General features: G+C 41.7%; 1 protein-coding gene across 1 annotated transcript; it reads right to left on the reverse strand.

The window, feature by feature from the left end:
• Positions 1-436: 436 nt before the first annotated feature.
• LOC115409837 (CMP-N-acetylneuraminate-beta-galactosamide-alpha-2,3-sialyltransferase 2-like) lies at positions 437-3,035 on the reverse strand. The gene is made up of 7 exons (XM_030121114.1): positions 3,019-3,035; positions 2,845-2,932; positions 1,864-2,060; positions 1,569-1,736; positions 1,071-1,107; positions 857-976; positions 437-604 (listed from the first exon to the last, which is right to left on the reverse strand). Exons 1-7 carry the CDS (start codon positions 3,033-3,035, stop codon positions 437-439), a joined length of 795 nt encoding a protein of 264 aa, XP_029976974.1.
• Between the last annotated feature and the right edge of the window lie 13,255 nt (positions 3,036-16,290).

The following is a 16,290-nucleotide window of genomic DNA, read 5'->3' on the forward strand; positions in this document are numbered from 1 at the left end:
TTATGGGAAAAAGTCCCTTTTGACATAGTATCTGAAGATACTTCAATGGAATTTGACAAATAGCGAAAGGAAACGGAAAATTAACCCTCTGAGTTTTCTGCTGTTTTAGGAGCATCTGGACTTTTTGTATAAAAGTGAATATAAAACTGAAACTCTGTGATGCATAATCATGTATTAGACTGTCAGAAGAAAATGGAAAATGAACCAGAAAACTCCATCACAGTATGGAATTGGATTTCTTTAAAGTCATATTTACAAGTGAGAACAAAGAAAATAACACTATAATGCACAAAGCTGATTTATATATCAAACTTAAATAAACATCAGAACCTATTCATCAGATATTTGCAGGCAATAAACTGAAAATGAAATAAAATGAGCACCGAAAACGAATAAGCAATATACACTGTTTGACACAAAGCAGTTGGAAAATGAACTACTGTGGAACAAAGACCTGAATTTTCTCTTTGCTGTGTAACTTCTCGATGACGGTGTGTTCTTGATTCCCAGCATGCTGTCCCGTTTTGAATCGTTTCTTTTTGATTTTTTCAAAGTAATGGTTCCAGGATCCGCGTTTGTCAGCTCCAAATCCAAAAATGCTAACCTGGAAAAACAAATGATTTATTAGCATTTGTCCTGATTCAAATTAGTATCGTCTACACAGATTACACTTTTAAAGTGCCAGTTTCAACAATAAACCAAGGAGTTGTTGACTGAACACTCCTTGATCCCCGCTCACTGTACAACTTAAGACCAGTTTATAATACATGATGAAAGACATTGCTGCAGCATTTCCTCCCAGATCACAGCATTTACCTGCCTTTACTTGTCAAAGAGAAACAAATCCCAAACCTACCTCATCACAGATCTGTAAGCTGAGCGCTATGGTGATGAAGCCGGTGGACGGATAATGGCCTTTCTTCTGCAGCCAGGCTTCATGGACGTACCTTATGAAGGCCGGGTTGAGGATCATGACCTGGTTTCAAACACAACTGTTAATTTCAATCATCACTAATCAACTCATGCAATACTGTCTGTTTATGTTTATAACAACACTGAAAAATACCCACCAGATCTTTGTTGGCTATCCGGTCGGTGCTCTTAGCTCTGTTTCCCATGTGACAAAATAGAGGAAAAAATACAGGGAATTGATTGATTAGCAAGCATTAAGTAGTTTGCTTGAACTCCAGATGTAAATGCAATTACATTTACACAATCTGTATCTGGAGATTGTGTTCAAGCTGATGGTGCTGAATGTTTTGCTCTTCCTTCCACACTATGTGAGATTACATCAACTATGCTGCAAGTGAAATAATGAGCCTGCTTCTTTCTAGCAGATTAGAACATTCTGGACTGGATCAAGTCCTCTACTCAGCAACCGGTCCGAAAGTCAGTGTTTGGGAAACACGAATTCCAAAATGGAAACAATGCAAGTTTTCATTTCTTGAAACAGTGTTCAAAAAGGACTTTAATACGTTCACACACAACACAGTTTTCCTTCTTCTTGCAATGTGATTACAGACTTAACCACTTCAACCAAAGCACAGACAGGACCCGTGTTTACTCACTTTGGATCAAACTGTTTTTGGAGCCACATTAAATCGTTTATTTTGTAGGCGAAAAACACCAGTCTGGAAGAGTTGTCCAGTTTGACGGCACTATGTGGATACATGACACGATGAGTGGTTTTGTTTCCAACGTCTGCTTCAAAGCCTTCAGTAGGGCCTTTATTCATTCTGAAAAAAGCACAAAGGGACACATGTTTCATTTTCAAGACGGTAACGCTATGACAATGAAAAAAAAAAAATATTGCATTAATGGAAGGAAGAATTCCAATAAATAATCTGGTAAACCGAGGTTTACCTGATAACGATATCATGTCCATCTATCAAAGATCCATAATGTGATCCAATCAAATTCCCAGAGTTCCCCACCACGGCACAAGTCCTGCAGCGGCGTGGGCTCGGTCTGACCACACCCGGAGTAGGAGGGATCACTTCAAACAGTTTGTCAAGAATCGAGTTGTAGTGTTTGAAGTTGCCTCTCCCCGGCTGCAAACGCTGAAAAGAAAGAAAGACCGTCTGACAGAAGGTATATTATGGTGACATGATGTGATCAGACCAATTAAAGCAACACTAAGGAACTTTCAGTTTTCGTTGATTTTGGCGGCGCCAGTGGACAAAAGCGGTAGTGTTTTGCCTGCAGGAATACTACAGTTCCCATGAGGACAAGCGCGTGGCGTCGTAAATTGCTGCTCCCAGTGGCGTGCTGTCGGACTGAACTCGCCTTCATTTGTTTCCAGTGGCTGTGTGAAGGATGGATAGCGACAAGGTAATGAATCTAAATGAATGTAATGGTGGCTAAACAATGTTATATCGTGATGTGAAGCATGCCGTAAAGCAGTCCGCACATTTGGAGCTTTTCAGTGAGCAGGGTTCCTACCACCCTCCTCACAGCTGCTCAGTCCAAGTGAAAGCAATACTGACGCCCTCAGCCCATGACAGAGGGTCATTCAGCTAGTTGTAAGTCGAAGTATCATCACAAAAGATATTAAAATGTTTTATTAAGGTTGAAAAGTTCCTTAGTGTAGGTTTAAATCTTTATCGGCCAGGTTTTCTGCCAATAGTATAAATGTGAATCAGTATTTACCCTCCACCACTTGAAATCATTCTCTGAAGTGTTATGATCTTTTGACAGAAAGGGATGTGGAGATGAACTGATCATCTCCTGAAACCAGGGATCTCCTTCTGTTAAACATTTGCGGCAGGCGCAGTCACGAGACTCCGAGAGCTTTGTGTGTGGCAAGGAGACGTCCCAGGAATGGAGAAGAAACACAGAGGCCACCATCATGGTCAGCAGGGTAGAAGCGGCCTTTTTACGTCTTCCCAGTCTGTACATCTTCTTGGCTGCCTCAGTTTGGGACGATTCCAACCTGTAGGGTCAACAGGAAGATCTCATCTCAAAAAAAGTCAAAGTTGGGAGCATCTTCATCTTTATAGATGGTGACATCAGTGATACTGTGGAGCTACACCCATGGCCGTCATTGGAAGCTTCAGTGTTTGAACATAATGCCTGAGTAATCTCCCGTACAAATTACAGTAACTTTACAGTATAAATTGCTCCAACATCAGCTGCTGTTGGCAAATGCTATTCTGTCTTTAACCATTTCCTGCTCCATGACGCTTTCCTGAAAAATAAGAATAAAATATCCCAAACAAGCTGAAGATAGTTTATCTTATTCAGCTAAGAATCCTAACTCAATCAGTGGAGAATAACAAAACATACATGGTCATCCTTTGCTAAGTCAAATAAACCTCTGAATTTAAAGGACATGGGCTGTGAAAAATGCCTCTATAATGTTAAATTAAACGGCTGCTGCTGTACAAAGCATAGGCTCGCTCACTGAAACAAAGTGAATAAGAATGGCAAAACAATGAGAATAAAAGGAGAATCCTGTTTGCTCAGAAAACTTCGATTCTTGCAGTATTTTCCAGATTAAAGTTGATTTTTGTGATGGTCCTAGTATCAATGCTCGATTTCAGATATGAATCCATAATTACACTCAGATCTTTGGCTTGATTTCTTGTCCTGAGCGTCAAGAAGTCAAGACGAGCGCTGATCTTTATTCTTTCCAAGCGTGAACCTCAATGAAATTAGGTTTAGCTTCAGAGGTTTGATGAATATTAACATGTCTTTTTTTAAAAAAGAAGAACAGAATGTGTAACAGTAAAACATACTTTCCTGTCATACTTACTAAGTGACGGAAGAAAAGGCTCCTGGGTGAAGCAAACAATGAATCAATCACGTGACGCTGCCTCTATAAAAGTTGCACGTCCATCTGACGGAAAAAAAAGTTTTCTCTGACGCTTCGAGGACAAAAACTGAGCTCTGCAAAGAACTTTTTGAAAATAAAACAAGGAAAATATCCAGTGGAGATACTGCAGCAAAAGCTATTGCCCCAGGTGACGACACATGACACAATGATAGTATTCTGGTTTCAGGTGTTATCGCTCCACGTGAAGAACGATAAGGAGTCCAGATTCCACTTCTCAAGGCAGTTTCCTGCCAAAAAGCATTTATTATGTCTTGACAGTTTCTTTAGTAAACACATAGAGCCGTCATTGAACGTGAGAAGCATTGTAAAACTTTGACTGTGTCGTACATTTGAAAGTAATGAAATACATTTACTCTTTTACTGTAACTGAGGAAGTTTTGTTTTTTTAGTATTTTCTAATATTGTCAGTAATTTTTGAACTACTTGATTTCACTTCTCCTCAAGTTCACCTTTGATTTGGCTGCTGAAGCCTAAATTCTTACTGTAAATTCATTGTTGGGAGAGAGGACAAACGCCAGATCAAGATTCAAGTTTACGTTTATTCAGCAGCGTGCACCGTCAACACATGACGTCTTCTCCAAGTCCGGGGTCTCCTGTCATCTCCGGAGGACCATCAGGAGCCGGAGGCCTGAACGTTTCCCGGTCTCAGCTTAAAGGGGAACGGTCGTTTTTACAATCTGGACCTTATTTCACATTCGACACAACAACATTTACTCACCCGTTTGACTTTCGTGTGGTTTGCAGTTGGTTCGGAGATAATTAGATGCTCCCATATCCATATAACGGCAGTGAGCGGGGCACCGACATGCAGCCGTTACAGACGCTCTTTTCTCTTATGTTTGTTGTGAGGTGGTAGATACATGTAAATTTATTAAGTCAGCATCACTTAGCGCTATTGGGAAGTCTGTAAAGCGGCTAGATTGAGCAACTTTCTGGGAACTCTGAAGCGATGATGTCATCACACTGCGCCGTGGCGCACATTCATTCTGTTTGTTTACATGGAAGTAGCGTCTCTGCTCTGCAGTCAGACCACGGCATCTCGATCGGCTTTTTTAGTCAGTCAGAGTTTATTTTCAGCTGGTTGTAACTTTGGTACAATGGTTCGAGTGTGCATATATCCTGGCTGTGAAAGTTAAATGACAAGCTGGACGTCATTGAGCTCACAGGCTCCCACTTCGTGACCGAGATTTATTGAAGCTATGGCTAATAGCGCTCAACACGGACCCCAGCATCAAAGTTCCAACTTAACCACATTTGGATTATCGGGTGTGTAGTGCCCACTTCACATCTGAGGACTTCTTCCCAGTTCAGGAAAGAAATGAAGGCCAGAAGATCCAGAGAATGAACCTCAAAAAGAATGCCATTCCAGCGGCTGCAGGAGGAGAGCAGGTCGAGGTAACAAGACGCTAACGCTATTCATTTTTTTCTTTACTAATGTCTAGAGGCTGGGATGTTTACTGTTTAGTTCAATTGAGCAACAACAAAGGATGATACAAGTATATCTGTCAATGACAAGAGTTGTACATAAACAGTAAAATATTCTGTACACTGTTGCTCAAAAGGAGTAGGAACAAGTTTATAACATTCTAGCCAACTCTAGACATTAGTAAAGAAAAAAATGAATATTATTAGCATCACGTTACCTCGACCTGTCCTCCTCCTGCAGCCGCTGGTATGGCATTCTTTTTGAGGTTCATTCTCTGGATCTTCTGGCCTTCATTTCATTCCTGAACTGGGAAGAAGTCCTCAGATGTGAAGTGGGCACTACACACCCGATAATCCAAATGTGGTAAAGTTGGAACTTTGATGCTGGGGTCCGTGTTGAGCGTTATTCGCCATAGCTTCAATAAATCCCGGTCACGAAGTGGGAGCCTGTGAGCTCAGTGACGTCCAGCTGGTCATTTCACTTTCACAGCCAGGATATATGCACACTCGAACCATTGTACCAAAGTTACAACCAGCTGAAAATAAACTCTGACTGACTAAAAAAGCCGATCGAGATGCCGTGGTCTGACTGCAGAGCAGAGACGCTACTTCCATGTAAACAAACAGAATGAATGTGCGCCACGGCGCAGTGTGATGACACCATCGCTTCAGCGCTTCCGGAGAGTTGCTCAATCTAGCCGCTTTACAGACTTCCCAATAGCGCTAAGTGATGCTGACTTAATAAATTTACATGTATCTACCACCTCACAACAACCATAAGAGAAAAGAGCGTCTGTAACGGCTGCATGTCGGTGCCCCGCCCGCTGCCGTTATATGGATATGGGAGCATCTAATTATCTCCGAACCAACTGCAAACCACACGAAAGTCAAACGGGTGAGTAAATGTTGTTGTGACGAATGTGAAATAAGGTCCAGATTGTAAAAACGACCGTTCCCCTTTAAATAAACTCTCGTGGTGCAAAAGCTATTGCTCCAGCTGACTGCACATTACACAATGATAGTATTCTGGTTTCAGGTTTTATCGCTCCACGTGAAGAACGATAAGGTTAATAACAATGAGGAGTCCAGATTCCACTTCTCATTAAACAGGCGTTTTCCTGCCAAAAAGCATTTATTATGTCTTCACAGTTTCTTTAGTAAACACATAGAGTCGTCATTGATGAGAGAGACAGATAGGATATTATATGTCAAACGAAAGATTTATGGCCCCCAATAAACCCCTCCCCTTGCCATTTGTCCACCATTTGTCCAGCGTATGTCCACTGCGCATTTGTCCCCCCCCCCCCCAAACTTCCTTCCGTCTGAGGTCTTTTGAAGTTTTTACGACGGGTTAGGTGTTGACACATCTGAAGGGATGAGAAGGAGTCAGACAGTCGGTTAGAGGGGGTGAATTTATATTGTACCCGGAGATGGCGGAGAAACGTGTTATGAAGAGGTTATATTACAAGCCGAGTCATCCTGGTAGTTTCGGTGGGGTAGAGCGGCTTCATAAAGCGGTTCAAGATGAGACGGGAAAGAAAGTTAGGGTGGAAAATGTGAAAGACTTTTTATCATCTCAAGACTCCTATACTCTGCATAAACCGGCTAGGATACATTTTCCAAGAAACAGAGTTTTTGTTACAAGACCTCTCAAACAATTTCAGGCAGACCTTTGCGATATGCGAGCATTAGCCGATGAAAATGATGGGTATAGTTATTTACTCATGGTCATCGATGTGTTTTCCAAATTAGCGTACGTGCGAGCTTTGAGAAAGAAGACCGCGGCTGAGGTGGTGTCTGCCTTTGAATCCGTCTTTCGTGAGAGCCAGACGCCTGGAAAACTACAGACTGATGCAGGAAGAGAATTTTTCAACAAAAGTTTCAAGATTCTGATGAGGAAACACAACATCATACATTTTGCCACAGCCAGTGATCTAAAAGCCTGCGTGGTTGAAAGATTTAACCGAACGTTAAAGACCAGAATGTGGAGATATTTCACTGCTAAGAACACTAGACGGTACGTGGAAGTCCTACCAGACTTAGTAAAAAGCTATAACAACACTCACCACAGCAGTATAAAAATGCGCCCGGCTGATGTGACTAAGGGCCTTCAAGTGTTTCACAATTTGTACGGTACGCCTACACCACGAGACAAGAGAAAAAAATAAATAAAGACAGGATTTAAGGTTGGCGATGTTGTCAGAATATCCAAGTTGCGAGGGGTCTTCGATAAAAAAAAATACGAACAGAGTTTCACGGATGAAGTATTTACGGTGTCAGAATGCATTCTGCGTACTCCGCGTGTATAAGATTATGACGGCGAAGTGATCGAAGGTTCATTCTGTGAGCCAGAGCTGCAGAAAGGGAAAAAAATAGACTCATTAACATTTAACTCATTAACATTTCTCAATCATACAATTTTCAAACAGTCTGTTAGATATTACATTTTACTACAAACAGATATGTCCGGGTGTCTGTAGCACTTTAGGTGGTTATATGACCTTTTTAAAGCTCTCCAGAGGTGAACCTAAAAATTATGATCTAAACAAGAAACTCAGGTTTCATCTTAACATGTAAAGCAAATAATCAAAAGTGTTACTATTTGTGACCTGAAGATAACCAAATCTGCTCCTAACTTGAAATTTTAAGTTACTGCTCTCAAAACTCTGAAACATGTCGTGTCCTTTGTGATAAGCATCGTGAAATTCTCTGATATTTCCCAGTTAACGTGATCACTGGAAAACCTTTACATCCACCCAAGTTCTAATATATAGATCTGAAAATACAACTCAAAAGGAGGTAAGGTTTTTAAAAAAGTGTATAAAATACAAGAAAAGGTATAAATGAATAGTAAAATCATTCAAAGACAGAGTCTCATTCTAAATATTCAAAATAAAGCCACACAAACTTAATCAGGAAGCGTAGACACGCGCTTGAATAAAAACAGAATAACTGGTTGATAATTTTCACAAACTCAAATTCAATTTTCTGTATAAGAGACAATAATGATGTTGTCGATGTACGCCAAACAAAACCGAGTCAGCAGGTCATGTCAGCTTTGAAAGCTGCTGTCTCACAGCTGCAGCGTAGACGGTTGGACTGTCTGAAAAAAAACAAACAACATTAATCTTGTAAAGCGATATTGTTGGTCACAGAAGGTGAAACTAAACAAATCCTATGTATTCCTGTGTACAGCAGAATACAAATACACAACTGTGTACCATTTCACTCTGGCTGCTACTGATACTAAGATAGCATTAACATCTGGTACAACCGGAGTTAAAGGAATGACGCTGAAATTTATTTATTTTTTCTGTGCAAATCTGTACTTCTTTGTTCCTGGTTTCAAAAATGGGGTTTATTGGGGTGTTGTTTGGAGACAGACATGACACTCCTCGTTTCAGCAATGATTGAACCACTGGTCTGATCCCCAGTTCTTTTTCCTTTGATAAGAGATACTGTTTAACTCGAACAGGATATTTCGCATAGTTAATTGTTGCTTGATAAGGCTCCACAGCCAGCAATCCCACATGATTTGCGAGGACAGATTTTCTTCCCCTTTCTAACAAATCCACAGAAACATTACAAAAGAACAAAATATGACAACCCCTTGTAAGAGCAGCATTTATATCAGAACAAAGAAAGAACAAAATAAAGTGCTTAGTTTAAGAAACAAATACAATCATCAGCTTTACATACCTTCTCCTGTAGCAATTTCTTTTCTGAACAGTCTCAACCAGCTGCACAAGAAACAGAATTTCAACTCAATATACATTTTCTCACTCTTTTTCTACTCTGACAGACAGTAATCACTCCGTGCTGCAGTTTGCGCCGCTGTTTTAGGTGGCGTAAAGATTAGTTGTGCGTCAACTCTTGCCTGTATCTGGTTTATAGCACTCCCTACATGTAACGTGACTCTGTTGCTCGTCTGATACTTTAAAACTGAACCATCTCTGAATTACTGAGCCACTGTTTTTTGTTTTTTTTTTTTTTCTTTTACTGAATGGGTTTTTATTGGGGTGTTGTTTGGAGACACACAATGACTCCTCGTGTCAGCATTGATTGAACCACTGGTCTGACCCCATTTCTTTTTCCATTTGATCAGGGATACTGTTTTAACAAACAGGATATTTTGCATAGTTAATTGTTGCTTGATAAGGTTCCATATCCAGCAGTCCTACATGATCTGTGTGCTGCGTCCATAATTTAGATGGAACAGACGCTCAAACTGACGGAGGTTGTAACAACACATCCAGCTGAATGAACCTCTGCTTTCATTGTATTTTGCAGGATTTTAATGAACAAAAATGCAAAGTGTCCTCATCATACGACCAAACAATAATATTTTAGTTGCTATCTTCATCATCTGGTTGTCTATGAAGAAACTGGTAACAAATGTCAAGCATTTTAGTCCCAGTGATCACTTGTAACTGCACTTTGAAGTTTTTACGATGGGTTAGGTGTTGAGGAGATGAGTAGGAGCAAGACAGACGGATAGAGGGGGTGAATTTATATTGTACTGAGAAAAGCGTGCCATGAAGAAAGTTAGGGTGGAAGATGTGAAAGATTTTTTTATCATCTCAAGACACCTGTACTCTGCATAAACCAACCAGGGTACATTTTCCAAGGAACAGAGTTTTTGTTACAAGACCTCTCAAACAGTTTCAGGCAGACCTTTGCGATAGGAAGACGGGCTCACCTTTCCTCCTCTCCTCTCTTTCATCCTCTGGTTGTCTATGAAGAAACTGCTAACAAATGTCAAGCATTTTAGCTACTGTCCCAATGATCATTTGTAACTGCACAGATGAATGGTTCAATGTTTCCGTGCACATCTTTTAATAATAACATCAGTCCCTCTGGAGAGACAAACAGTATTTGTGGACTTTCTACTCTGTCCGAGAATGGTTTATCTACTGGTCTGCTTGATAGAATGCTAATGTTCTGATTCCCTCTATTGTGAACAGTCAAGTCACCACATCAACATTTAGCAAAACAGAGGCTGCTTTCTGCCAAACAGTGAAATACTGTCCTACCATCTGATGTATGTTTGGAATGTTTTACTGTTACTCACTCTGGAGCACAAATTCTATATAATCTTAATTTTGATAGCATATCTTTTTCCTAAAAATGAAAACATTTCTAAATCACAAACACATGTTGAAATTTCCAGCCATCTCTCTCGACCGGTAACAGTTCTGACAGCGGTTCTCTTGGAGGGACACCAGAAATGCTGACAGTTTGAACAGTGTCATTACTTCATGGACATTATATCTCCTGTTGACGAATACAAGAGAGAAATGCACCTACATTTCCGAGAAACTTTTTTGGTTTCCCTTTAATGTTTAAACAAATCTTTGGTATTTTCTACCGGTGTATTTGAAACTTGTGCCTGAATAACCATCATTATTATTATTATTTGATCACCGTCAGCGTCCCAATACTGTCGGCCGCTTCATTGTGTAGAAGTTTTTCTCCACAGAAAGGAAACTGCTCTCTGTTCTGGTGTAATGTTTGTCTTTGGTACTTGTTGAGTTTTGGCCTTGATTCAACACATGTGGCACTCCGGTGGGTCTAGCTACTTTAGCTTCATCTCTTTTTTTTCTTTTCCTTTGCTCACAGTCTCTGATCATTGAGGTTTCTTCACCCTTGCCAGTGTTTGGTCATTAGTATTACGTATTATAATAACGTCAGCCCCTAAATCGTCGTTGATTTGGTCTCATCCTGTCTCGTCCTCATCCGCTGAAGCCTGGTTGTGTTGATACAGACGGTCTATACTCTCCCAGAGTTGTGTATTGTACAGCATGAATCTTAGCTTTTTCTTTTTTTTTTTGCAAACAATCCAGTAGCATCTAATTCTCTAGTCCTTTTCCGTAATCCCACAGGACTCAATGAAAACACGTCTGGGGTTGCTAATTCTTTAAAGTATCAGCATCCTGTGTTCCCAGTCCATTAACGATCATTGACACAAAGAAAGGTTCAGCTTTATGCGACACTTTTAATTCTGCCTTTTCTTTCCAACATTGAAGAAATCTTTCTGCATATTCAGACACCTGTTCATCAGTCCGTTTCTTACAGTGAAGTACCCGTGTTATCACATCTGCTAAAGTAAGAAGCTTTTCCATAACTTTGTCATGTATCGTTCACCATAAAGTCCACTCATTTGAGAACAGGAATTCCAGAGCAGTTTTTCAGCATGATCTATTTGCACAGGGGGGTGACTGACTCCATCGTAAGAATAAAGATGGGTTCACTAAGGAGCAGGGAGTGGTTGTAGTACAGGCCTGCAAGAATGCCCCGGAATACAACTGGCCCCCAAAAAACAGCAAAACGGGTCGATACTCAGATGCTTTAAAGAACATTCTGTGAGAAGACACGGAACGAGGGAATCTAATCTAACTTATTTCTTTCATCCGTTTGTCAACTTCTCTGATTGACCTGACCAGACTAAATACACATTGGAAAAAAACTCTGTGGAAAACCACAAAAGCGTCAACTGACGCAAACAAATGGCTTTAGCACCTCTGCATGGTGAGGCTGTAAGGCCTTATTTGTACTCACTTCCAGAATCAGCACCTGTAGCGAGCTTCAAACACTCACAGCCAGACTGAGCGTCTCTACAGGCCTGATGTGCTTCTCACCTCCAGAGAATCATCGTCAGCGTCCAAGTTCCTTCAACTTCCTTAAATCAGACACAAAATACGCGTCTCTCTGCTTTTCTTCACCTAGACAGGACGCCACACTGTCAAATGACTTCCTCAGATCAGAACACACACACACACACACACACACACACACACACACACACACACACACACACACACACACTTACGGTTGGGTCGTAAATGGTTCGTCAGATGAGGGCAGGCCGATGAAGGGGGGTAGAATGCTTTTTTCAACCACCATTTTGTCAGTCATGTTTTTACAGAAACACTGAGAAAACCAGATTTTTTTTTTGTTGTTTTATTTAAAAAAACACGCACAAAGCAATTTTTTCTACCAAGTAGGAGGGAAGAAGGATTACTATTGCAACAACACATCATCAGTAGGGTAAAACTAACCTGTCTCATGACGGACATGAAACTGAAAAGGAACACACAACTTAAAGTTTCTTTAAAATTAAGAACAGTATGCCCAGCTACAAAGAAATGATGACATGCAAAACTAAAGATAAGATTAGATGGAAAAAACAATACTGAACACATCAGGACAGCTCCAGGCCTGCCTCAGTTCTCATTCCAGCATTCTTTCACAATTCCAAGCTCACCAATTTTCACAACATCCAGCCCGATCAGATTGTCGTACACATCTGCAAAAGTTTCCACAAACTTTTCTTTGGATCTCATCTCTCTCAGCAACGTCTCTGCCACAGTTTTGACTCGCATATCGTCGATTTTAATGTTGCGCATGAATAACAAACATTGAATAGCAGGAATGAAACGGTCGGTACACAGTTTTTCCATCAGACGGCAAAAGTGAGTTTGATAGAAATATTCGTCCACCTGCTGTAAACAAGGATGCTGTTTCTCATTCGGATGTCTGATCTGACATCCGTAGCAAAGCTCTTCCCGGTACTTGTGAGTCACAATGTCCAGCAGATGGATGACCGCTGTTTTGACGGTTTTGATGATGGCCGAGGGCATCCACCCGTCCAGCTCATCCTCGGATTCCTCAACCTCTGGAGTGTCAGGAGGCGACGATGCTGGTTCCGGCTCCACAAAATCCTCAGGGATTTGGGATTCATCCACTTGAAGGTCTCCGCCGTCAGCGCTCACCTCCCTGCTTCGATCCTCATCATCTCCCAGGGACCCTGGATCCGGGTCGCAGGTCTCGGGAATGGTGTACAGCGATCGAGAGGGACCCGGCTGAGAGTCAAGGTCCGGGGAGATCAAATTCGACGATTCATCCGCAAACATGTTGATCGGGTACTCCACCAACGGAGTTCTGCTCCACAGCGGATCGATGAGGACGCGAGAGCTGGTTCTACGGATACTCCTGACGTTCTCCATATCTTCTTGATGTGGAATGATCGATCGCAGTCTTTATAATGTGTACGGGTGGCAGGAAGGTCCGTGGGGCGGGGTTAAGCAGAAAAACTGGTAGGATCGTGGACGTGGTGAACTAAAAGCTGGAGGATTGAATGGAGGCCGAAGGAAACAGGTTTTTTTTAACCGCTAGAAGGTCTTTCCAGTAGCAGCAGCTGCGAAAAAGTGAGCCGATTTTATCGTCTGGTCCTCCAAACCTTTCCTTCCATGCGACCAGCGGGACATTTAGCAGTGTATGGAATACGCCGCAGCTGGTATTAAAGGTCTCCAAAAAAAACTCCTCCGAGCCTTTTTTCCCTTCGTAGCAACAAATGCAGGCGCGAAAGCACATAGTGCCTGAAACACCCGCTCTGGACTGCCACGCAATGCTGTAAAGCACTTTTTTTTTCCAAGAAGGAGACCCTGTTTGTGCATCACCCTCCACGGACTCACGCTTCAGAGGTCGACCTGGTGTCAGCGTTGGATCGACGGGCTTCGCGCCACCTTCATCAGGGTTTGCCCGAAAATGTCGAACAATCATGTGATACAGTACGCCCCAGTCGTTGGAGTTCAGCATCGCTATAGAAGGTACAGCTCCCTGCTTTTCACCCTCGCCTCGCTGATAGAGGCAAAGCTCCCCCGTCGTATATTTGAACACGTAGCCCCATGCACCACGCCGCCCGTAAGGTTTCAGCGGCCATTCTTCCTTCAACGATTCAGATGGACGGAGCTGGGTCCGGAGCAGATGCATCACATGCTTCTTGGGCGCATTCGGGATGATCGGCGTCTCTTCGTACACCATGATCGGTGTGTCCCGGATGATCGGTATGTGAATTCTTTCCTGAGCCATTTTTTTTTTCTTCCAAAATCTGTATTTGTTAATTGGACTGATCCAACACGGGCTTGATGTATTTAACGACGCGTATAAATAGAGACCCTTCTATAGGGAGGGCGAGAGGAGGGCCCACAGGACTTCAGCGTTTTTATTTGTTTCTCCTTTCCCCCACCTCCACTGAGTCAGCATGGGGGTGGGTGTGTGTGTGTGTGTGTGTGTGTGTGTGTGTGTGTGTGTGTGTGTGTGTGTGTGTGTGTGTTCTGATCTGAGGAAGTCATTTGACAGTGTGGCGTCCTGTCTAGGTGAAGAAAAGCAGAGAGACGCGTATTTTGTGTCTGATTTAAGGAAGTTGAAGGAACTTGGACGCTGACGATGATTCTCTGGAGGTGAGAAGCACATCAGGCCTGTAGAGACGCTCAGTCTGGCTGTGAGTGTTTGAAGCTCGCTACAAGTGCTGATTCTGGAAGTGAGTACAAACAAGGCCTTACAGCCTCACCATGCAGAGGTGCTAAAGCCATTTGTTTGCGTCAGTTGACGCTTTTGTGGTTTTCCACAGAGTTTTTTCCCAATGTGTATTTAGTCTGGTCAGGTCAATCAGAGAAGTTGACAAACGGATGAAAGAAATAAGTTAGATTAGATTCCCTCGTTCCGTGTCTTCTCACAGAATGTTCTTTAAAGCATCTGAGTATCGACCCGTGTTGCTGTTTGTTGGGGGCCAGTTGTATTCCGGGGCATTCTTGCAGGCCTGTACTACAGCCATTTCCTGCTCCTTAGTGAAGCAAATCTTTATTCTTACGATGGAGTCAGTAACCCCCCCTGTGCAAATAGATCATGCTGAGAAACTGCTCTGGAATTCCTGTTCTCAAATGAGTGGACTTTATGGTGAACGATACATGACAAAGTTATGGAAAAGCTTCTTACTTTAGCAGATGAAACGGACTGATGAACAGGTGTCTGAATATGCAGAAAGATTTCTTAAATGTTGGAAAGAAATGGTCAAATTAAAAGTGTCGCATAAAGCCGAACCTTTCTTTGTGTCAATGATCATTAATGGACTGGGAACACAGGATGCTGATACTTTAAAGAATTAGCAGCCCCTGACGTGTTTTCATTGAGTCCTGTGGAATTACTAAAAAAGGACTAGAGAATTAGATGCAACTGGATTGTTTGCAAAAAAAAAAAAAAAAAATCTAAGATTCGTGCTGTACAATACACAACTCTGGGAGAGTATAGACCGTTTGTATCAACACTACCAGGCTTCAGAGGATGAGGACGAGACAGGATGAGACCAAATCAACGACAATTTAGGGGCCGGGGTTATTATAATACATAATACTAATGATCAAACACTGGCAAGGGGGAAGAAACCTCAATGATCAGAGACTGTGAGCAGAGGGAAAAGAAAAAGAGATGAAGCTAAAGTAGCTAGACCCACCAGAGTGCCACAAGTGTTGAATCAAGGCCAAAACTCAACAAGTACCAAAGACAAACATTACACCAGAACAGAGAGCAGTTTCCTTTCTGTGGAGAAAAACTTCTACACAATGAAGAGGCCGACAGAACTGGTACACTGACGGTGATCAAATAATAATAATGATGATGGTTATTCAGGCACAAGTTTCAAATACAGCGGTAAAAAATACCAAAGACTTGTTTAAACATTAAAGGGAAACCAAAAAAGTTTCTCATAAATGTAGGTGCATTTCTCTCTTGTATTCGTCAACAGGAGATATACTGTCCATGAAGTAATGACACTGTTCAAACTGTCAGCATTTCTGGTGTCCCACCAAGAGAACCGCTGTCTAAACTGTTATCGGTCGAGAGAGATGGCTGGAAATTTCAACATGTGTTTGTGATTTAGAAATGTTTTCAATATTAGGAAAAGATATGCTATCAAAATTAAGATTATATAGCGTTTGTGCTCCAGAGTGAGTAACAGTAAAACATTCCAAACATACATCAGATGGTAGGACAGTATTTCACTGTTTGGCATAAAGCAGCCTCTGTTTTTCTAAATGTTGATGTGGTGACTTGACTGTTCCCAATAGAGGGAATATTAGCGTCCTATCAAGCAGACCAGTAGATAAACCATTCTCGGACAAAGTCCACAAATACTGTTTGTCTCTCTCCAGAGGGACTGATGTTATTATTAAAAGATGTGCACGGAAACATTG

This window comes from Salarias fasciatus, chromosome 22, assembly GCF_902148845.1.
Source record: "Salarias fasciatus chromosome 22, fSalaFa1.1, whole genome shotgun sequence".
In the NCBI taxonomy this organism is placed as follows: Eukaryota; Metazoa; Chordata; class Actinopteri; order Blenniiformes; family Blenniidae; genus Salarias; species Salarias fasciatus.